The following is a 19,855-nucleotide window of genomic DNA, read 5'->3' on the forward strand; positions in this document are numbered from 1 at the left end:
GGAATATATTCTTTATAGCCAGTACACATTGTTGCGACAAGGCGAAGGATGCAAAAGCGATTATTTATATTATAGGTTTACCCTTCTACATTTACTGTACAATCGATGGTGAATTGCATACGTGGCGCTGTGGTAGCAACATGCCGCTGTGAAGTGGCAAGTGATTGACGAGAGAAGCATATGTAGTTTTTATGGTTGTACAATAAAATTTGGTAGAGAAAATGAGGTGGCTCATCTCGTACGTGTTCCTTATTGTCTCCATCGCCAGCGCACATTGCTACTTTATCACCGTAGATGCGCATGCTGAGGAATGTTTCTTTGACAAAGTCGAATTTGGCACCAAGATGGGTTAGTTTCCACTCCCTTAATTTCTCTATTATTTGTAAAGAAATTTAAATGATTTACGTTGAGTATAAATAATAGCGTTGAGGTATCATTTGTATATCATTTTTGTGCAATTTACTTCATGTTAATTTTCATAAAAAATTGTTATCTTGTTGATTTATCTATTTTTGTTCAACATATTTTTCTTTACATATGATATCAATGAGTCAGATTAATTTTTATTCATAAAAAATAATGTTAAAGTGTATAAAGTGTATTATTTTATTCTATTTTACAAATTTACTTATTCAAGAAATTTGATGAGATTTAGCAGTTATTATAAAAGTATTTGCAATAATAATATGTCAATGCTTGTTTTTATTTGAAAAAAAAAAAAATTTAGTTAATGTGTAAGTAATGTGTAACTAATTTTACATGTAATTTCTACAGGCCTCACATTTGAGATAGCAGAGGGTGGATTTTTAGATATAGATGTAAAGATAGTAGGACCTGATGGTAGAATGATCTACCAAGGTGAGCAAGAGAGCAGTGGAAAATATACCTTTGCTGCGCACACGTCTGGTGTTTATACCTATTGCTTTAGCAATCAGAAAAGCACAATGACACCAAAAGTAGTAATGTTCAATATGGACATTGATGAAAATCGCAAGCAGACTGATGAACACGGCGGAGAAGGTCAAGATGGGGACAGCAGTCATGGAAAATTAGATGATATGATTAAAGATTTGAGCACCAGTTTGTGGGGTGTAAAGAATGAGCAAGAGTACATGCAGGTACTTTGCGAAGAAGCAATTTGATTCTATTATATAGAATTTTTCTTTTTTTATTATTAATTTATGAGCAATGACTTATGGGATTTCTTGTGAATTTCAGGTTCGCGACCGCAATCATAGAGCGATCAACGAGAGTACAAATTTCCGAGTTGTAGTGTGGGCGTTTTTCGAAGCTATGGTGCTGGTTTGCGTAACGATAGGGCAAATCTTTTACTTGAAGCGATTCTTTGAAGTACGAAGAATCGTGTAATATAGGATATTTAATGATACATTTCATGAATAAATTGTACATTTTTCTAATTTGTAATTAAATTATATCTCTCATTGCGACAAGTCATTTCTGTGGTAAGGACGGTCTCCAGTCTGTTGAACCCCAGCCGAATCAAACTGTACATCACTAGTATTAAGCGAAGGTATTTCCTATATCTGTAAGATTTCTAATAAATAATTTGTAACGGGACAAGATATTTAATCGAGCAGGACGCGTAGTTGTAAATGTCTCTGTAATGACAAATATCGAGTAAAAACTTATATCTGTAACGAGAAGAAATATGCATCTTTCTGTATATCAATGATCTATTTAGTCAAATCAGATCTGATTTTGTAGTTATCTTTTTATTCATTTTTCTATGAGTAAAACAAATGTGGATATAGTCTGCTGTTAAAAAATTTATTTTTACACAGAATAAATAAATTCGTTACGTTTTATGTACTTGGTTAACAAGGCTTAATTGATAAGAAACACCTGGCGATAATAGAGAATTAAGACGATTTCTCCCGAGAGGAAGAAAAATGCACGAGGAACGTGATAACGATCAGACGGAGTCTAAAGTTTTTCTCAATGGCGACGTTTCGAGGCATAAAAGCCTTCGATTAATGTTACCCCATTGAGCGGTGGTCGAGAAAAGGGAACAGAATCCACTGCAATTAAGGTGATCGATCGCGCGTGTCGCTTTGATTGGGGGGACGGTAAAAGGGATAGATTAATCGATGGCGATTACCGTATCACTGCGCGCGGATAAATGCACTTAATGAGTATCTCGACGAATTTACATCGTAGCGACGGGCAACGCAGCATATTATTGAAGAGTTACGGCATTCTGTGAAAAATGCGACACGTAGAAAACATAACGCTGTTTGGCATCGTACGCGTGCATCTTCTTTAATAACGTGACAAACTATATCGATTACGTTGACGCGAGTACGTAATCGGAAATAACACTGATTCGGGATCGATGGGGGGGGGGGGGGAATTGTGAGATTCGTCGGATAGCCCCGGCGGCGTTGCGGAGGGGTCGGCGCGGTTCTGGAAGAAGCCGCTGTTAATTAAGGAGAGCGATTGCACGTAACGGTATAATTAAAGGGAAGAAGGAATCAAAGCGCCGGCCGGTGCGCGCCGATGAATAATCCGTATCTCTTCATCGCCGACTCTAACAAGCAGGGGATTATAAATGGAGGATGTTTATCGTCGCGCGTAAAATGCCGATTACAGACAAAGGCCTTATACTCTCACACCGCGCGTTTAGCGCTAAAACACTCCTCCGATTTCTATCGCGCATTCATGCCGAACGCGATCTTTGTGTCAAATAGCAGAATGATTATAGAAGATTACATTTGAGATTAAATACGCAACGCTCTGAATTCGAAGAAATAATTGAAAAGTCAAAGATTTTGAAAGCAAATGTCTTTCCGGGAATGTAAAAACATTGGGGAAAATTTAGAAGTGAAAAACCTGAGGTTTTGTGCGTTGTAAAGTGAAAGAACACAATTCTGACCGGTTCTCGAGAAAAGTTTGACTTGTATATCTGACCCATCGATCCATCTGGTTTGTTTATTTAGGAAAAAAGGGAAAGTATGTTTCTTATTTTTCGTATTTGTTTATCTCATCTATTTTTCACTAATATGTCTGAAATCTTTGACTCGTATACTAATTCATGTTATCGCATATTGGTCGTTCAAATGCTTCGAACATTCATCCCCGTTTATTTATGCAATATTAATTCCGCTTAGTTCTAGGGGGAAACCTTGCGACTTTGGGGTATGTCATCTTGTTGCACGAGTGCCAGACCCGACGGATATGCGAAGGATTAATTGGCGGGTCCGATCGCGCGCGCCGTTGCCCCTCGCGTTGCCGCCCCCTTCCTTCACGCAGCGATCCCTTCGAAGGGGTTGCACGCCACGCCGGATTCTGCGTGGCACGGCGAGCGGCGAAAGAAGAAAAAAAAAAGGAAGCGCAGAGAGGAGGAACGAAAGAAAGGAGCTGCTAATTGACACGGGCGATTGCACGTAACGGTATAATTAGAGAAAAGAATACGGAGAGAGAAGCCCGGGCCGGTGCACCGATGAAACCAATGAACCAGCCACCGCGCGGCGTGGAGGGAAAGCTGCGAGAGAAGGAGGGACGGAGTGCGTGCCGGGGCGACGGAAGAGAGACGGAAGGCTAGGAAAGGAAGGCAGAAAAGCAGCAGGGGAGAGAAGCAGCCGGCGGCGGCTTTCGTGCGACCATCAAGGGGTTCCCTCTCCAGAGAAAGAGCCGCAGGCCTGTGGCGAAAGAGAGAGAGAGAGAAACGAGAACGAGAGAGGCATTGGTCGGAGAGACAGAGAGGAAGAGAAGGGGTACGCGAAAGGTAGAGGGAGCGGGCACGGCTGCGAGAAAGAGAGATAGAAGAGGGGGGGAGGAGCGGGAGGGAGAGCAAAAAGAGAGGGACCATGGGCTCGTGGACCCTGCCGCGATCATTCTGTACCAGCACGCCGCGCCGATCGGCAGATTCACGGAGTTTCCCCAGTGACCCCCCCCTGATAACACCACGAGGAGCGGCCGTTCTCCAACGAGGTCACTTCCGCGTCCTCCGCGAAGAAGAGGTCCCGTCCCGGCGCTCCTTCCGATTCAGCACCCTCCGTTTGTTCCGCCTCACCGCAAAGATGCGAGTCGTAACCCGCAACGACAGGACGCTGCAGGACGAAACTCGGCAGGAAGTGCCTCGGTGAAAGGTGCCGTGAGAGTTTGTTGTCCCTTTTTTCTCCTTTCGGGAGCTCTATCCCGCCGGGACCAGACTGCTTTATCCTGGGCTGCGTGCCGACGCCAGGCAAACAGACTTGCCGGATCCCTAATTGAGGTGCGTCGTTTGTTCCCCGAAGAAAATTGTGGCCATCTGGAAGAAACATTAATCTTGAATCTTCTCGAATCTTATCGAATCTTTTCCGATGAATTTTGTCAAAACGATTTGTCGTCGAAAGAAAAGCGACAATCTCGCCGCAGCTTAAGAAAGTTCGAAAGAAACTTGCGCTGCGGAGAACCGATCGTTCGAGCGCGCCGAAGAGAACTTTTGCGTATGAAAACGAGCGATGTATCTCAGCTCGCTTTCATCTCGGGCGTTCGATTGGAAGACAGATTCCTGAATAAAACACGAAGGACACGCACAGGCGTATCTGCACATTTGCATTTTCTAATAAAATTTCTAAGTTCAACGTCAACATAATTAACGCGTCGCATTAAACAAAGATCAGACGCGCGAGATTGCGCGAATGAGCATCCTTTGGGAATTAACGGCGGGATTTCGCAGCTAGTTGCCCGATCGGCGGCAGCTCGTCGACGAGCACGGCGGAAATTATTCCGTCAAGATCGCAATCGCGCAGGCAAGCAGCCTCGGCCCAGGCCGATCAGGTTTCGCCCCGCGAGAAAAGAAATCTCTCGCTCCTCCGGCGCGCGTTCTCCGCCGCGCCGGGTGCTCGGCGAGGCCGAGAGTAGTGCTCGCCTCGGTCCTCGATCCCTGATCCTCGCGCGTACGAGAGGGCTAATTATGCCGTGCCGGTGGGTGTTATGGACCGCAAAATGAGACGTGAGACGGCGCGTCGCGTCGCGCGGAGAAGAAGAGGAACGTTTTCGCCCGCAGAACTGTTAGCAGAAAGGACGCGAATCTGTCGCTGGAATTTTCGATAAAGAGAGGACAGCAGATCGACTTACATTGTTATCGGTATTTGCGGTCGAAGACGCCAGCGAGAACGTTACAGAGTCAGTCTGCCGTGAGCCGAGCTGGAGCGCAATTATTTCTTACACTTAACGACCGCAGCTCGTTCCGTTCCGGTGAGTAATTATTCAATTAAACGGCAAGAGGGTCATCTCAGCGTTTAGTATAATTGATAATTCGTCGTGTACTTTCCCGTTATCGATTCATAGATCCTGAAAATTTACACACCTTACAGATATATCACATGGATTATTCTAGATTCATTGCAATTGCTTTCAACAATTTGGAAATTATTTTCTCGTGACAATTAATTGCGCTTAACAATACATATCATAATTTTAGTAGCGATAAATTTGCTTAAACACAAATCGAAACGCTATAATCAATGCGATATTAATAATTTCCAAAATGCAGCAATTAAAAATGATGAAAAAAAAAAAATCTACGGAAAATATAAGAAAACGTTGTCACGATAAAGATATTAAACGATCGCACAATCAGGATCAGCCGTTTATCTTCGATGAAAGTTACGGATAATTTTTATCTCTACTTTTATCGCGAGCTTGGCGTGACGTTAATTCAATCCCGTCTTGAAGCAAATTCTAACAAAGTTCTCTCGTTGAAGAAACGGCGTTTGCGGACATTTGCGTGCGCGAGATCGCGTTTGTCAATTGTTGTAACAGGATCTCGTTAGCGTGCAATCGAATATAATGTACGGTGGCGGTGCTGGATAAAAGCTCGATCTGATCGAGATAAGCTTTCATCGGACGCGATCGCTCTCGCCCGCACTGCGCGATTCACATAGGATCGTGACCTGGGCACGATTAAGGATGCTTAAGCCTTTCACTTTCCAATCATTGTTCGCGAGAGCATCCGCCGTTTCTAAATTTCAAGTAGCGTGAGATAATTTTTCGATACATCAAATCTTTCCGCCAAATGCCTCGACATCATTTTGTCCTGACGCTTGCGCTCTCTTTCTCTCTGTAAAATGATATATGAGTACACCAGACACGCACGAAGATGCCAAGATGGATAACATATGCTACATTGAAAGAGTTAAAGTAATTCCTTAAGTATCTGGCGTCATGTTACAATGCAAGACGTATTCAATAATATAAAACGTGGAAATTTGGTTACATTATTTCTGGAAGAATGATTGATATTATAGTGCGATATAATTCGGATATCCAAAAGTCTTAGTGAAATTCATGAGGTCTTTTAAAATCACTGGATATACGATAATTTAAAGAAAAAACATCTTTCAAACATGCATTTGCAGTTCTTTTTCGCTCACATAACCGAGTGTCCCATTCGATTCCAAGCGAATGCACTTGCGCTGGCTTATGCGCGGTGCATAACTTGTGTCCCTTCTAGAAAAAAGGCACGAATCCTTGAATATATGTTGCCGCTGTACCGTAAGCAGTCCGCAGAATCGATTTCAGATGCCAAACCTAGCGCTGAGCCGAGGATTTCCGTTCGATAATCGCTGAACCGGCAATGATTTAGCGATGTCTCGGCAGATTAATAGACAAGCCCCCTCTTTTAACGGCTCGCCGCGACTCGCCCGGAGTTCATCTCGCAAATGACCATTCCGTTATGCCCCGACTTTGCTCCACTTCGCGAGCGTCACGAACAATGGGCGCGTTCCGCGAGGCGTCATTGATCACTTCCGTGGACCGTAGAAATTATCTCTCGCAGAATATAAATTTTCATGCAACTAGTGTGCGTTAATAAGACTAATGACATCTTTATTGGTCATGCACAGCGCTACTAAATTCCGAAATAATAAATTTACGTATGCACATCAAACGTTTCGATCTCGGCTTTGGATTCTTATCAATAATAGATAAAAATATGTACGTTATTCTATATTAATAAAATTAATTTGCAAAATAACACAAAGTGTTAACTCACATGAGAAACACAAGTAAGAATTATTTTTATAATAAATAACAGGAGTCAAAAAATCTATAAAAAGAACCAGTGATTTTAAAAGATTTTATATATAAATACTAAGATTTTCTGATATCATTCGAAGTTTATCGCTCAAATTTAATGAGATTAAATTGGGATTAAACTTCCGTGTTATACGTTTGTCAGGAAATATTCTTAAAATAATACAAATTTTCCTTCTCTCTTTCTTTCGCCATAAAATTGTCATAAAAATATCCGTATATCTTCAGTCAATCGGAAAACTCAAACGGTTGCGGGAAAATGAGAAATTTAATCCCGCAGTCTCGAGATTGTTGTGTTTAATGACGGCGCAGTCGTTATCCAGTGAATAATAATCGCGTTGCAATGTGGCCGTCGCGCCATTCCCTCGCCTTTTAAACGAGGTGAAAAGCCCATTTTAAAACAGTCGCGTTTTACGATCGCGCGCCATTAGCCACACCGCGGAAATATTCGACGAGTGAAATATTTTACGCGATGCATCACGCGCGAACGCGCGTTTTGCATAGAAATCCGCGACGCCGGGACCGGTACGCGACGAGCATTGAACCCGGGGCCCCGAGGTGTAATCACCGGGGAATCATTTCTAGATCGTTTAGGGAGACGCGAGAGACGCGCGGGATAATGACGGCTCGCGGATCCGGACTTCTTAATGCGGCATGATCGACACAATGAGGCCAGGTACTCCCATTACCTTAGATCGGACCAGTTGCGATTATCCTGGATGATTACTCGACAGCACGCAAAAAAAGATTTCCCGCCGACGGTTATGCGATCCTACGCGGAGACAATTCCGACTTTCTTCCGCAATCGTTTCTGAAGCCACATTTCTAAGTGGATTTTATACATCTTCTTGTCGATCAAGAAAGCTCTGTAAATAAAACATTTTATGTATAGAATCGATACATTACAGAAAGTTTATAAATTTTCATACTATCAGTAATGACGTTACGATTCAAAAACAAGTTATAAAAAATTTAAAAAAAATTTTTTTTTAATTCATTAATTGAATTAAGAATACTAATCCAATTTTTTGTTATCTGTGGTTAAGAATCGAAATGATTGCGGTTTAACTAAAATTCTTTATATTTTATAACTTTTAATGATTTCACGCGTAAAAATTCGGTATCGAACATTCCAAGTCTACGATCGCGTCAATTTAAAGCTCGTAAGTTTAAGACGCGTCGCGTTTGCCGATTAAATTTGTAGTAACAATTTACTCGAGAAGCTACGACGTCGTTTCTCTGATACTTCCCAATTAAAAGTCAGTTCTCCCGGGATAAATTAGTGCTGCTGAATGTTAATAAGGCGCCTTCACGAAAGCGTCATAAAAGTTATGAGTTACGATTGGACGGAGCACCGGAGTACCTACGCATGTACAGTGAGTGTAATCAACGATTACAATGTCCGACGTGCGTTTCTTTTGTGTTCCTTTTACGTTCTTGTTAAAAAGAGCTCTCTCTCCTTCTTGATGGCACGTAATTACTCTTCGGCGTCGCTGTAATCCTTTACAGAACTCTCCGCTCAGCTTGATCATTTTCGCTCATTTGATCGGGTGGGTTTTATCAAATATTCCGCAAAGCGTCACGTCCTCAAATATTTTTTATCAAATACTCCGTAACGCCGCTTCTGCCGGAGAAATTTTAACAATTAGCGATGTAATCTGCCGCAGAAAAATCTTTTTCTTCGGGGGGAAAAAAAACAATATTTTAGAAACATTCTTGATCAAAGTTTTTATAAAATCGCAATATTAAATTCAATCAGTATTAAATTGATGAATAAATTTGAAAACCTTACATTGTGTAAAACCTGCCAGTGTTAATTTCAATCGTGTTGAAAGGCAGAGTATTTTTTTGTTAAACACTCCGTGTTTACGAAGTTGACTGGCTTTTTTTTTCCCTTAGTTCCACTGAATTGTCTTCTAGCAAGTCGTATCCTCTTGCAGGCCGTATTGACAATCGTCAACCGGTCTCACTGTACTCGCGTTCCCCGTGCTCTCCCCGCGTCCAGCTTCGAATCTCCCGTCTTCTCTGCTTTTCTCCGGCCTTCTTCTTTCTCGCGTCTCGCTTCTTTCTCTCTTTCGCCGTTTGCGATGCCTCTTCTGCGCCCTACGGCCGTCTTTTCTCTCTCTCTCTCTTTCTCTCCCCCTGTCCTTCCTCTCGCCGCTCTCTCGGCCTCGTGGGCAGGCTCTCGTTTTCTTCTGCGTATGTGCACCTCGAGTGTGTGTACACCGTCCTTAGCTTCCAGCTTCGTTAAGAGGGCTCGAGTCCTCATCTTGGCGCTCTTCGTGAAAATCTAGGGCCGATTCCCTCTCTGGAATCGCTCGACGCGACTCTCGAACGCTCTCTCGGCCCGCTGTTTTATCTAGTAAATACAATTAACGATCTACCCGTATCGACCACTCTAATCCGCCTTCGCGCATTTAAGATTCTCTACGCAAATTTTGCTCTTTGTCTCTCCTCTTGTACTTCCCTGCACTCTAGCACCGTGATCTGCATCGCAAATTAGCGTCTTATCTACTCTGTCATCGTTTTAAGAAACTTGGATAGATATGCTAAGCTGTGCAATAAACAGATGTACAATAAACAAAGCAAGTTCACAATTTATAAAATACATACTTTCAGCATAAATTTAAATTTTTAATTAGAAAAAAAATTTTATCTTGCGAAAGATTGTAAAAATTTAATTTTTTTTATCAAACACTAATCTAACATCTCGAGATTTCGTGGAATAAAAGTCGAATCGTTGATTCTCGAGGATAAATTTTGCATTCTTATCAGTTTCCTTCAACATGCCAGTTCTTTCAACCAACGCTCTTATTTTTGTGCATGTTAACGGCGAGAGTAAATCATCGCTCTGAACGTTATGAAATCTAACATTTAATCACCTCCGCGCATTATGATCGCATTTTACGATTCGGCAGCTAGTACTCCACCGGCTCCCGTGTCGTTGGGATTATGCAAGCGCGGGTACTCGAGTAGTCGAGCGAAGTGCATCGTTATGCACATGCACCTTAGATACATATATATCTCTCTCTCTCACTTTACCAAGCTCATTATAACTACGCGCGTGCATGACTGTGAGATGCTGCCGTACAGAATCGGCAATCTCGGCTCATTCCGTAATAGACGCAGCGGCGCTTATTGCACTCTACATTGCCCGGGCACGTCTTGTTCAGCGCGAGCCAGCGAGATACTTTATCGTTGATAATTCGTGCCCAATCCACGACGCAGGAGGGGTGGACGGCGTATGCCGGAGCGCGCCGTTTACATTCCCGCCGTGATCACAAATGCATTTTATACACCGGCTAATATCGCCGGGGCGATCGCGTGGGCTTAGATAAACGGCAATATACTACATAAACACGCGCGTGTACGTGTGTATACCAGTTCCGCGGGCAGGGACGTAGTTAGCTACTGTCTTCTACAATATTATTAAGTTCACAGGAATACGGAGAGCCGTCATCACTCATTTTCTCGTTGCGTCAGAGAGAAAAAACGGCGGAGATCAAGGATCGGAAATTGCTGAGAGAAAAATTCTTAAATTAGAATTTAAAAATTACTCGACGAATCATTTACATCACTGATGAACCTTTTTTTTTTTTTTTGCTCTTCCTGTGCACCGTTAGATTAAAGAGTCACGCTTGGGTCACGTCTATCGGATTTATTTGACGTTATTTACCGTGTGGTCGTGGCACTTGACGTTGACGAAAGTTGAAGTGCCTCGTCTATGAGCTTCGCGCGAAGGGCTTCGCGCGCTTCGGCTACATCACTGTTCCCGTGGGTAGCGAGAGAGCCCGGCTTCGCCACGGGCTGGCCTCGGAACGGAAAGACACCCGAGCGTCCAGGACGATTATGGTACATCGGCTTAACATTACACCTTGCGAGCGCCCGGACACGGCGCCCGCCGATTCGCTCCGCGCTTCTCACGTTGCACAAACTGTTGATACGAGCGGCGTTGAGTTACGATTTCGCAAAGTCTATCGTTTACCCTCGTTGTCCGTGTCACACACTGTTGCGCCTTTAATTGAACACGCAGCCCTGCCCCTGTCTGGAAGAGATGCTCGATCGTCGTCTATCCGAGACTGCAAGTTTCCTCTCCGTCGAGATATCCTTGTGTATATTTACTGAAAAGATCAAGGGCGAATATGAAATATTTACTTCCGATTCTGTATCTAAATGAGCGAACTAATACCTTAATACGCTAATTAAGTTAATAAGTGGATTATATTAATCCAATTGCGGATGCAGACGTCTTATGATTTTCTTGCCACTTGAAATCTGAAAACTGGTACGCGCAGATTCTTATCTCATAATTTTCTTGCAATTAATTTATTAACTCGTCTAAAGAGACAAGTTTTTTTTTTCAATTACTCCGGCAACGACTGAGATTTAGAAAATTAAATTTTGTTATACACTTTATTAAATCTTAAGTTTCGAAATTTTCTTAATCGTTATGCCGAATACGTGATCTGAGTGTTCGTAGTTTTCCGATTTCCAAGCTGAGCGAAAAAGTTGCGCCGAGCACGACGTTTAATTAAACCGTGATTTTTCCACTTTCGTGCGGGTTGCGGTCGTGATGCATCGATTTGGCCTTGATTTCACCGTCGTGGTCGCCGCATCTTTTTCGCCGTTAAACTCGATTTACAGTCCACGCTGCGGTGGTCTTCCTAATGAAGCAATTAATACGCGCGCGCGCGCTCTGTTACGCGAGCGCACGCTCCGCAAGTACTTGCAACGAAATTGCCAATTCTACTAATGTTTTTGCAGGGGGAAAAATGACGATACGCAGCAATGGTCTGGTCGTGATTCTGCGATCGTTGCTGGTCGCCGCTGCCGCCTCAACGGTACCCGGGACCTGGATGTGAGTATCTTTCGCGCCACTTGCGGCGATTTTTTTTTCCAATTGTGCGTTAAAGGTGTTAACCGGTTTCAAGCGCGTATTTATAGTTAGACGGGACGCGACTATTTTTTTCATTAGACTCGCACGACTCTTAAAATAAGCCGACGTCGAAGGACAGAGGGTGCCCTACATATCGACGATCAAAGGATGAAGTAACGCCGACGAGGTGTTCTAATTAACGGTGCAAGTCCCATTTCACCGAACTTTCAATTATCCGAACACCGTAATCTGATACATTAGCTCGGATGATTGCGATTCTATAAACCTGAAATATTAAAAAAAAAAAAAAAAAAAAAAAAAACAAGTTAATAAATTTGTAATTAAATCAATTCGTTGAATTTGCGAAAGAGTGCATTTTTCTGAAAGTTTCATGTTTATTTTTAGATTTCTCGTTAATAAGGAGAGATATAATGAAATTTGATTGAAGCCATTCCCACCAAGGCTGTACGAATCAAAAACGCTGTTTTATGCCTGTGTAATTACCTTCTTTTACATCCCGTCCTCGATTATACGTCCATTACAGCGTATCATCTCGCGATCTTTTCATCAACAACTTCCGCGCGGTATCGGCCGATCGGCGCGATTAAATTAATAACGTTGTTAATAACATTCCACGGAGACGGATCGGGCGTGATTTTTCAAACGTTTCCTGATTTATAGACCTTTGTTCCGCGGCATCGTGGGAATCCGGGGCGCGGAATTCTTCGTGCTCCCGAAAACCACATCGTCTGGTCTCCCCATCGGGTCGACGCCCCAAATTCGGCTGAAACTGTGTCTAATCTCTGAATTGCTATTCTCGCCCCTTGTGTTCTACCCTGCGTGAGCATGACCAATCACTGAATGGTCTCGGACGCCCGCGCTCTTTTGTGAACCGCCCGGATTTCAACGGACGCGTCTAATTCACCTCCGTGTCCAATCCTGCAAGAAAATCCTCGCTTATCCCGCTGCTTTTTCCATCAAAACCGCTCATAAACCTCTTTGAATTCCCTCCAGCTTTCGAGCACGCCATTCATAATATATACCTTGTCGAAAAAAAAAAAGAGAAAGTAGTACATGTAATTACATTAATATTCCCACAATTCGGTGAAAATACTACAAGTTTTTTTATCGCTTTTTAATCGACCGTCACAGATTAATTCAGAACGGACACTGTACCGTTCAGCTCTTTTTTTTTTATCGCGTGCATAATTTATGTCACATTACGCAGCTGGGATCTTTCGTAACGATATTTTAACCTGACCGCAGTTGATCGCCTCGGGACACCCCGTACATAAGCGGACGCCGCTGTGGATGTAGCTGCAATCTCTTAGGAGACACCAGGCATTATTTTTCGGACCCGCTCCGCGGCCCACGACGCCGACGACGGTGCCCCGCGCGAACGCCGCGTGGGCCGTGCCCCGTCGAAATATTATCGCTTTTTCTCCCCTCCCCCTTTCTCGTTTCCCCCTTCGGTTCGCGATTGTCCGCGCCATTGTTTTAGGGGAGTATAAAGCCGATGATATATCGCCGTCGGAGCGTGTTCCAGAATATTAATGTCGTCTATTACACACTCCCTAGAGTCACTCGCGCGGGCTTTTACGACTCCACGCTCGATCACGGTAATACTTAGGAACGTAGGATGCTTACGATACCTCGGTAGAACGGGAAATATCGGGACTCTGATACCGGCGATAGAGTATCCAAACGACGAGCGCTTCTTTTATCGCCACAAAACAATGTAAATTCGTAGAATGTACAGAAGATTTATGTTTGTCCACTTTTTCCAGTCAACACATTCCCTATGCAATAAGATTTAACTGATTTATTACATTAAAAATAATAGTGAACAATACTTTGGATAAAGTTTACTCGGTTTTTGAAATAAAAATTTTAGATAATTGAAAGTTAAAGAAAAATTAACTTACAATGAATTCAACGGTTTCCAACTACTGCTCTTTAGAAATTCCCAAGTAATGCACGCCATTGATACATCTCAGACGAGCGCGTCGCATTGCCGACAACCCCGTCGAGTATTCACCTGAGTCACGCTCGGGCAGGTCGTCCAGGTTGCACCGAGTCGCCTTACAGGTTGTCGCGGCTTTACTGCGTAAATCGTGGCCAGGCGAACACGATTGAAAGACCGTGGTTTATTCCCGACGATAGAAATTGCGGGATATAATATTGAAGAATTAATTTTTTTAAACACTGCACTGCGTGTAAAACTTGTCAATCTGGAAGAAGAAAAATATTTTATTTAGTTGTATATTATTGTAATTTAATATTTTTATATCATCGTTACTTTAAACATCTCCGCCGCTTTCGATGATATAAAAGCGATGTGAAGAACAGTCGTCTATTTTGTTGAAAATTTTTAAGTAAAATAAAATTAAAATTTTGCTGCGTATAATATAAGATATATTTATATAATTTATATTTCATATTATATATATATTTGTTATTCGTTGTTAGTTAACGAATAGCTTATCCCCGGTAGAGAGAAAGAGAAACCGAGATCGTTTAAATTCTTAGACCGAAATACTACCGATCGCTGGCAATTTCTCGGGGATTTTTCTCGGCGAACGAGACCTTGCGGGAAAATAAACGTACGGGAATAAACGTGATTTGCGATGCGGAGAATAGTGTGCGAGAGCGCAAACATTATTGAAACCTTTGCTCGCGACGGTCGCTCGTTTCGAATTTCAGATTGGCGGGCCCTTCCCGGCTCTTCTGTCTTTGACGGTGCCGTTCCATCATCTCGCTCGGTTGACTCACAAATGCGCCATTAACGTTCCCGACGGAGGAAATGCGAGGGCTATTCCGCGCCCACGGATACGGGCCGCTCTGAACCGAATTTATATAATCGGTGTGACAAATCTCTAGGAGTTAGGGGCTACATCGACGTGGAATCGGCGCGCGACATCATTTTCGATCGATCGCGTTTACGTAGTGTCGGGATTGGGCCGTAATAAAATTACAATCGACCTGAATATTTTCTTTTAAGATTTCTGTTTTTTTCCACTGCCTTGAATGACTGAATTATTAAAAACGGAAAATCATGTGGAGTATTTTCTTGCGATGTATGTCGCAAATAGATTAATCCTCTTGTATCATTTTATATTATTTATTTTATTATTTTTCATTAGTAAGTGCGATTCAATTTGTATATGTTTCACGTTTTCAGCTTTAAGAAAATCAATCAAAATGGCTCAGCTGTTTGATAATTTAAGAACCTAAAAACAATTGTATTGCAATCTGTACTGTTGAAAAAAGATTAATTTATTCCGACGTACAATCATCTCTCACTTTTGATATCGCAATTCAATATATCTGCAATGAGAGGCCTTAAAAAAATGGGGAAAAAAATTAAATCCGTTTTTTATGTGATAAGAGATTTTTGATAGTTACTTTATATGCGTGACAGAAACCTGGGTCTACGACACTTCCCGCAACTGGAATCGGCGCAGTCGATGGAGGCGTACGACGCGAGTGCCTCTGCGATCTGCGTCGGTCTGAAGGGCCTGTCCCAGGGCCAGGGAAAGCTTTGCCAGCTATCCGTGGACCACATGTCCAGCGTGGCCAAAGGCGCGAAATACGGCGTCACGGAGTGTCAGCATCAGTTCCGCGACCGAAGGTGGAACTGCTCCACCGTTCACGATGAGACCGTGTTCGGGCCGATGCTTAGAATAGGTACTTGATTTCCTTGAGTCGTTTGATCCTCGGGAATGTGTGGCGTTTTGTGGCTAAACAATGCGGTTTCAATTGGGACGATGTTCGTCAAACGCATTGTGCAAAACTGTCTGTTGCAGCAAGCAGAGAAACCGCGTTCGTTCACGCGATCACCGCCGCCGGTGTGGTCTACTCCGTCAGTCGTTCCTGCCGGGACGGCCAGCTGTCGTCGTGCGGCTGTGCGAGGAACAACAGACCCGCGGATCTGGACCGCGACTGGATCTGGGGCGGATGCGGAGATAATCTCGAGTACGGCTACAAGTAAGTGCACTCCGTTTCGAAGATTCGCGCTCAGCCCGCGTCTCGTCCTGTAAAAACCGGTAGCAATTGATGATTCGAAAGAAAACAGGTACATTCACTTTTCTGCGAACGTTACTGGGGAGACTGGTTTGTTATGTGTGTTGTACGTGTTTCATATGTTTTGTTCTTTTCGAGACTTTCATCGACAGCATTTTACGGTAGACTAGCCAGCTCTCAATATTCAATAAACGCAATCAATGTAAGGGCCAATATCTTTTTAAATGACTATTATTATCATATATTTTGCAATTGTATAATTAAATATTTAATTATTATTTTGTTAATTTTATCATTAATTGTATTGTATGAATTATTTTGATATTCGGCAATTTCTATCTTTTTATCATCAACATGTTATGACAAGATTCATTTTTCACATATTACGGAATGATGTCGAGGTCAACAATAAACGTGCTGTTGTCCGCATGTTTCAGATTTACGCAGGCGTTCGTCGATGTACGGGAGCGCGAGCGCAAATTCAAGAAAGGTACTCGGGAGCAGGCCAGAAGTCTCATGAATCTTCACAACAATGAGGCTGGTCGCAGGGTAAAGTTCGTTCTTTTTTTAGCCTGCGCATGAGAAATGTCTCTTTAAATGTCGCAAACGTTAAACAGGCGAAGGCGCATATATCGATTTTTCGACATTTAACATGAATTCGTGCTAAACTAAGCTGCCGCGCGGTCACGAAACTAATGCGCCGCCCATTCATTCTCCCGCAGGCTGTCATCAAAAGGTCCAAGGTAACGTGCAAATGTCACGGCGTTTCCGGAAGCTGCAGCCTGATTACTTGCTGGCAGCAGCTCGTATCGTTTCGTGAAGTTGGTAAGTCGTGATGCGGTTTTAACGTTTCTCATGTAAACAAAATATCTGAAAAAATCTTTTAAGTGACTTTTACAACTTTTACGATCATTATCGTTGCAAATATCTAACAATACTATTTTTTTTTTTTTACATTTTCAGGTGATTTTCTATTAGACAAGTACGACGGTGCGACCGAGGTGAAGGTGAATCGGCGAGGCCGATTGACTATACGCGACCCGAGATTCTCCGTGCCTACCTCAAGTGATCTGGTTTACCTGGACGATTCGCCCAACTACTGCTTTCCGAACGATACTCTTGGATCGCTAGGTGACTCTATCTCTCTCGGGGATGATGTATTCTTTATCAAATCTCCTTGTTTATCCTGATTAGATTATCCTAGTTCCTAGTTCGTTACATCATTCATGTCGATTACGGAAAATTGTTTTGTAATAGGTACACAGGGCAGATTATGCAACAGGACCTCATCCGGAATGGACGGTTGCAATCTTCTCTGTTGCGGTAGAGGATACAATACACAAAAGTCGACCGTCAAGGAGAGATGCGAGTGCAAGTTCCACTGGTGTTGCTTCGTCGAGTGCAAAACCTGTGTGAAAAATATCGATATTCACACTTGCAAGTAGAATGTTAGTATTTATTATTTTTTTATACTTCCCTTTTTGATTTTTATTCTCGCGCCTTATCGAAGGTATACATATATAAGATTAACAGTACGTCATATTCTCTAATACGTGAAATATTCATTACTATTTCATAGGTAATGAATTTTGACTGACAAAAAGGTCATCGTACTTTCTTTAATAATTACGAGCGGTAATTAATATGTCTTTCTTCTGCGGATGTTTGCGCGTGTATGTGAGTCTGGATGTCCATGCAATATTATTACTGTAATAAGTTTCCAGTGCAAAAGGCATATTCTCTCTGATAATATTAGATATTATTTATATTCCATAAAAAAATTGTCTTGTCGTAAATTATTTGCGGCCTACAAAAAAAAACATAAATCAAAGAATTTTTAACTGTGTGTTCGTAGAACTTAAGTGTTTTCTAAATAATCTATAATTAATCTAACGTGATTTTTCTTAATGGAAGAGGATTTTTCTCAATGAGAGAAAATTTTTATATCACATTACATAAATGACCATGTATAATTAATTAAACAACTTTTGGTGTATAAAACTTATTGATAGCGCGTCGAAGCAAATATCTTTTATGTTGTTTTAACTTGCAAGAATTTTTTTCATAGAAATGAATATTTATTAATGAGCCAATTATGCATTGTAAAAAAAATTATTTTATATCCGTAATTTTAAAATTTACGGATACAAAATTGACTTAAAATAATTACAACAAATTATTTTTCAAGTGTTCAATGCATTTTTATTTATTTGCTCCAAGCGGGCATTTAATTTAGCGATACGTAAAATAGTACGTAAACTAGCAACATTGCAAATTGGAGGGATACTTAAAAATACTGTGAGTAAAAGTACCAACTAACTGTTCTTAATATAGAATATACCGTTATCGCAATTGTCGGTAATAAAAGAAAAAAAAGTTTCGGATAGCTCATGAAGAGAATCCAAATTTATTTTTTTAATTTACATGTACAGAGTGACACAAAAATATCTCTGAAATTATATAGCTTCGTAAGAATTAAAACTGAGTTCATATGCATCATAAATATCTCTTCATACATTTTTGATATTTCTCAATTCATAAAAGTTTCAGAATTATTTCTGCATCAACTTGTACATGTATATATATATATAACTTAAATTTTCTATTATAGTCATTATATGATAAATCTTATGTAAAACAACATTCCATTTGTATCATGGATTATATCCGATGGAATGTATTTGCCTTGAATAATGACACATAACTTTTATGTCAGATAACATCCTATCTTTAGTAGACTAGATGTTTATTTAATAGCAATACAATTATTTATTTTTATCCCTAGGTACTGTAGTGTACAAAAAAGTTCAGCATTTCACCGAAATACTAAACAATAAAGTACCTTGTACTGATCACCAGATTTGATTTCACTCGGTTCTCACAAGCACTGTTGGAGACACTGCACTTCATTTATGTAATATATACTTTATTCAACTTATTTGTGTTCTTATTTACATTGCCACACAAGAAAGAAGATACATATCACTCATGAATCTCCCATGGCTTTTCTGGCCGAGTTTTCGTCCAGAACTGTGGATACTGATACACTGGTAGTTCTGTTAGAATGATTCCATTCTTCTCCATTTCTTTAATGAATAATTCACACTTTTCTCCAGTTAGCTCCGAATCAACTTCCATTTCACAGATTCCAGATTCCAGACAACGCCGAGCTAATACACGGGCCACATTGATATAAGCAGAACTATCAATGTCTCTGTAATGCACATATTGCATCAATAGATGAATTGAGTGAAATAACTGAATGCATAAACTTGATGAGAAGAAGAATAATAATAATGGCAAAACAATCTAAGTAAATCTTTGTACCTAAATAATTGTTTCTTTATTGCCCATTCTGCACTGGAAGCTGTAATGACCGGTCCATTTTCAAAGTGGCAAACTTCAGCCGTAATGTAACGAGGTTTCTTGTCGAGAAATAACCTGAAAAGGAAACAGATAGCAATTAGTATTGAATTTTTTATTATATTGCTATAAAAGTATATAAAAACTTGTCTTACTTGTGCCAGCACGAGCGTCCGGGCTTTTCGAGATGATATCCGTTGGGTTTTCTCGCTATCCTCAGCCGCTCCAAATTTCGCGGATTTCGGTTCACCAGCTCCGTGCATGTTTCGACTAACTCGGCATTGCTGTGCACTTCTCTGTGAGCGCGAAAAGCACGAACAATGGTGCGTATATTCGTTGAATACATCGTCGTACGAATCGACTTTATTGCTTTCGTAATGTAATAGTTATGATTCGTATTTTAATTCCAGTGATTGTTGCCGCTGCAGAATATTCCAGAGAATTCCGTTTGTTTGAAGCATGAAGATAGAAATGCATATTACCAAATGTGTTTTCTAGAGATTTTGACTAATGGAAGATTCATACTGCACCTAATGCTTTGATATCCAATAA

At 41.5% G+C, this 19,855-nt stretch overlaps 3 protein-coding genes across 4 annotated transcripts; 2 read left to right on the forward strand and 1 right to left on the reverse strand.

The window, feature by feature from the left end:
* Positions 1–98: 98 nt before the first annotated feature.
* LOC105667943 (transmembrane emp24 domain-containing protein 2) lies at positions 99–1,455 on the forward strand. Its single transcript, XM_012360078.2, has 3 exons — positions 99–348; positions 775–1,118; positions 1,219–1,455. The coding sequence occupies exons 1-3, from the start codon at positions 222–224 to the stop codon at positions 1,366–1,368; spliced, it is 621 nt and encodes a 206-aa protein (XP_012215501.2). The 5' UTR covers positions 99–221; the 3' UTR covers positions 1,369–1,455.
* Positions 1,456–5,067: 3,612 nt separating this feature from the next.
* LOC105667940 (protein Wnt-5b-like) lies at positions 5,068–19,156 on the forward strand. Of its 2 annotated transcripts, XM_012360074.2 has the most exons (8): positions 5,068–5,202; positions 11,806–11,899; positions 15,339–15,604; positions 15,724–15,904; positions 16,378–16,489; positions 16,663–16,765; positions 16,904–17,071; positions 17,198–19,156. In XM_012360074.2, the coding sequence occupies exons 2-8, from the start codon at positions 11,814–11,816 to the stop codon at positions 17,383–17,385; spliced, it is 1,104 nt and encodes a 367-aa protein (XP_012215497.1). In that variant the 5' UTR covers positions 5,068–5,202; positions 11,806–11,813; the 3' UTR covers positions 17,386–19,156. The 2 variants fall into 2 exon arrangements, with proteins under 2 accessions (XP_012215497.1, XP_067212111.1); XM_067356010.1 differs by lacking the exon at positions 5,068–5,202 and having other exon boundaries at positions 11,161–11,899.
* On the reverse strand, positions 18,846–19,779 carry mRpL18 (mitochondrial ribosomal protein L18). Its single transcript, XM_012360068.2, has 3 exons — positions 19,459–19,779; positions 19,268–19,381; positions 18,846–19,154 (listed from the first exon to the last, which is right to left on the reverse strand). Exons 1-3 carry the CDS (start codon positions 19,647–19,649, stop codon positions 18,923–18,925), a joined length of 537 nt encoding a protein of 178 aa, XP_012215491.1. The 5' UTR covers positions 19,650–19,779; the 3' UTR covers positions 18,846–18,922.
* Between the last annotated feature and the right edge of the window lie 76 nt (positions 19,780–19,855).

Source organism: Linepithema humile, chromosome 5 (assembly GCF_040581485.1).
Source record: "Linepithema humile isolate Giens D197 chromosome 5, Lhum_UNIL_v1.0, whole genome shotgun sequence".
Classification (NCBI taxonomy): Eukaryota; Metazoa; Arthropoda; class Insecta; order Hymenoptera; family Formicidae; genus Linepithema; species Linepithema humile.

Excerpts from the sequence above, each read along its gene's own strand:
- mRpL18 (XM_012360068.2), bottom strand. The coding sequence starts at position 19,649 with ATGTATTCAACGAATATACGCACCATTGTTCGTGCTTTTCGCGCTCAC. Across the intron at positions 19,382-19,458 it reads GGACGCTCGTGCTGGCACAA|GTTATTTCTCGACAAGAAAC; the intron begins GTAAGACAAGTT and ends TTTCCTTTTCAG. Across the intron at positions 19,155-19,267 it reads ATAAAGAAACAATTATTTAG|AGACATTGATAGTTCTGCTT; the intron begins GTACAAAGATTT and ends TGTGCATTACAG.
- LOC105667943 (XM_012360078.2), top strand. The coding sequence starts at position 222 with ATGAGGTGGCTCATCTCGTACGTGTTCCTTATTGTCTCCATCGCCAGC. Across the intron at positions 349-774 it reads CGAATTTGGCACCAAGATGG|GCCTCACATTTGAGATAGCA; the intron begins GTTAGTTTCCAC and ends TAATTTCTACAG. Across the intron at positions 1,119-1,218 it reads ATGAGCAAGAGTACATGCAG|GTTCGCGACCGCAATCATAG; the intron begins GTACTTTGCGAA and ends TGTGAATTTCAG.
- LOC105667940 (XM_067356010.1), top strand. The coding sequence starts at position 11,709 with ATGAAGCAATTAATACGCGCGCGCGCGCTCTGTTACGCGAGCGCACGC. Across the intron at positions 11,900-15,338 it reads ACGGTACCCGGGACCTGGAT|AAACCTGGGTCTACGACACT; the intron begins GTGAGTATCTTT and ends TATGCGTGACAG. Across the intron at positions 15,605-15,723 it reads CGGGCCGATGCTTAGAATAG|CAAGCAGAGAAACCGCGTTC; the intron begins GTACTTGATTTC and ends TGTCTGTTGCAG.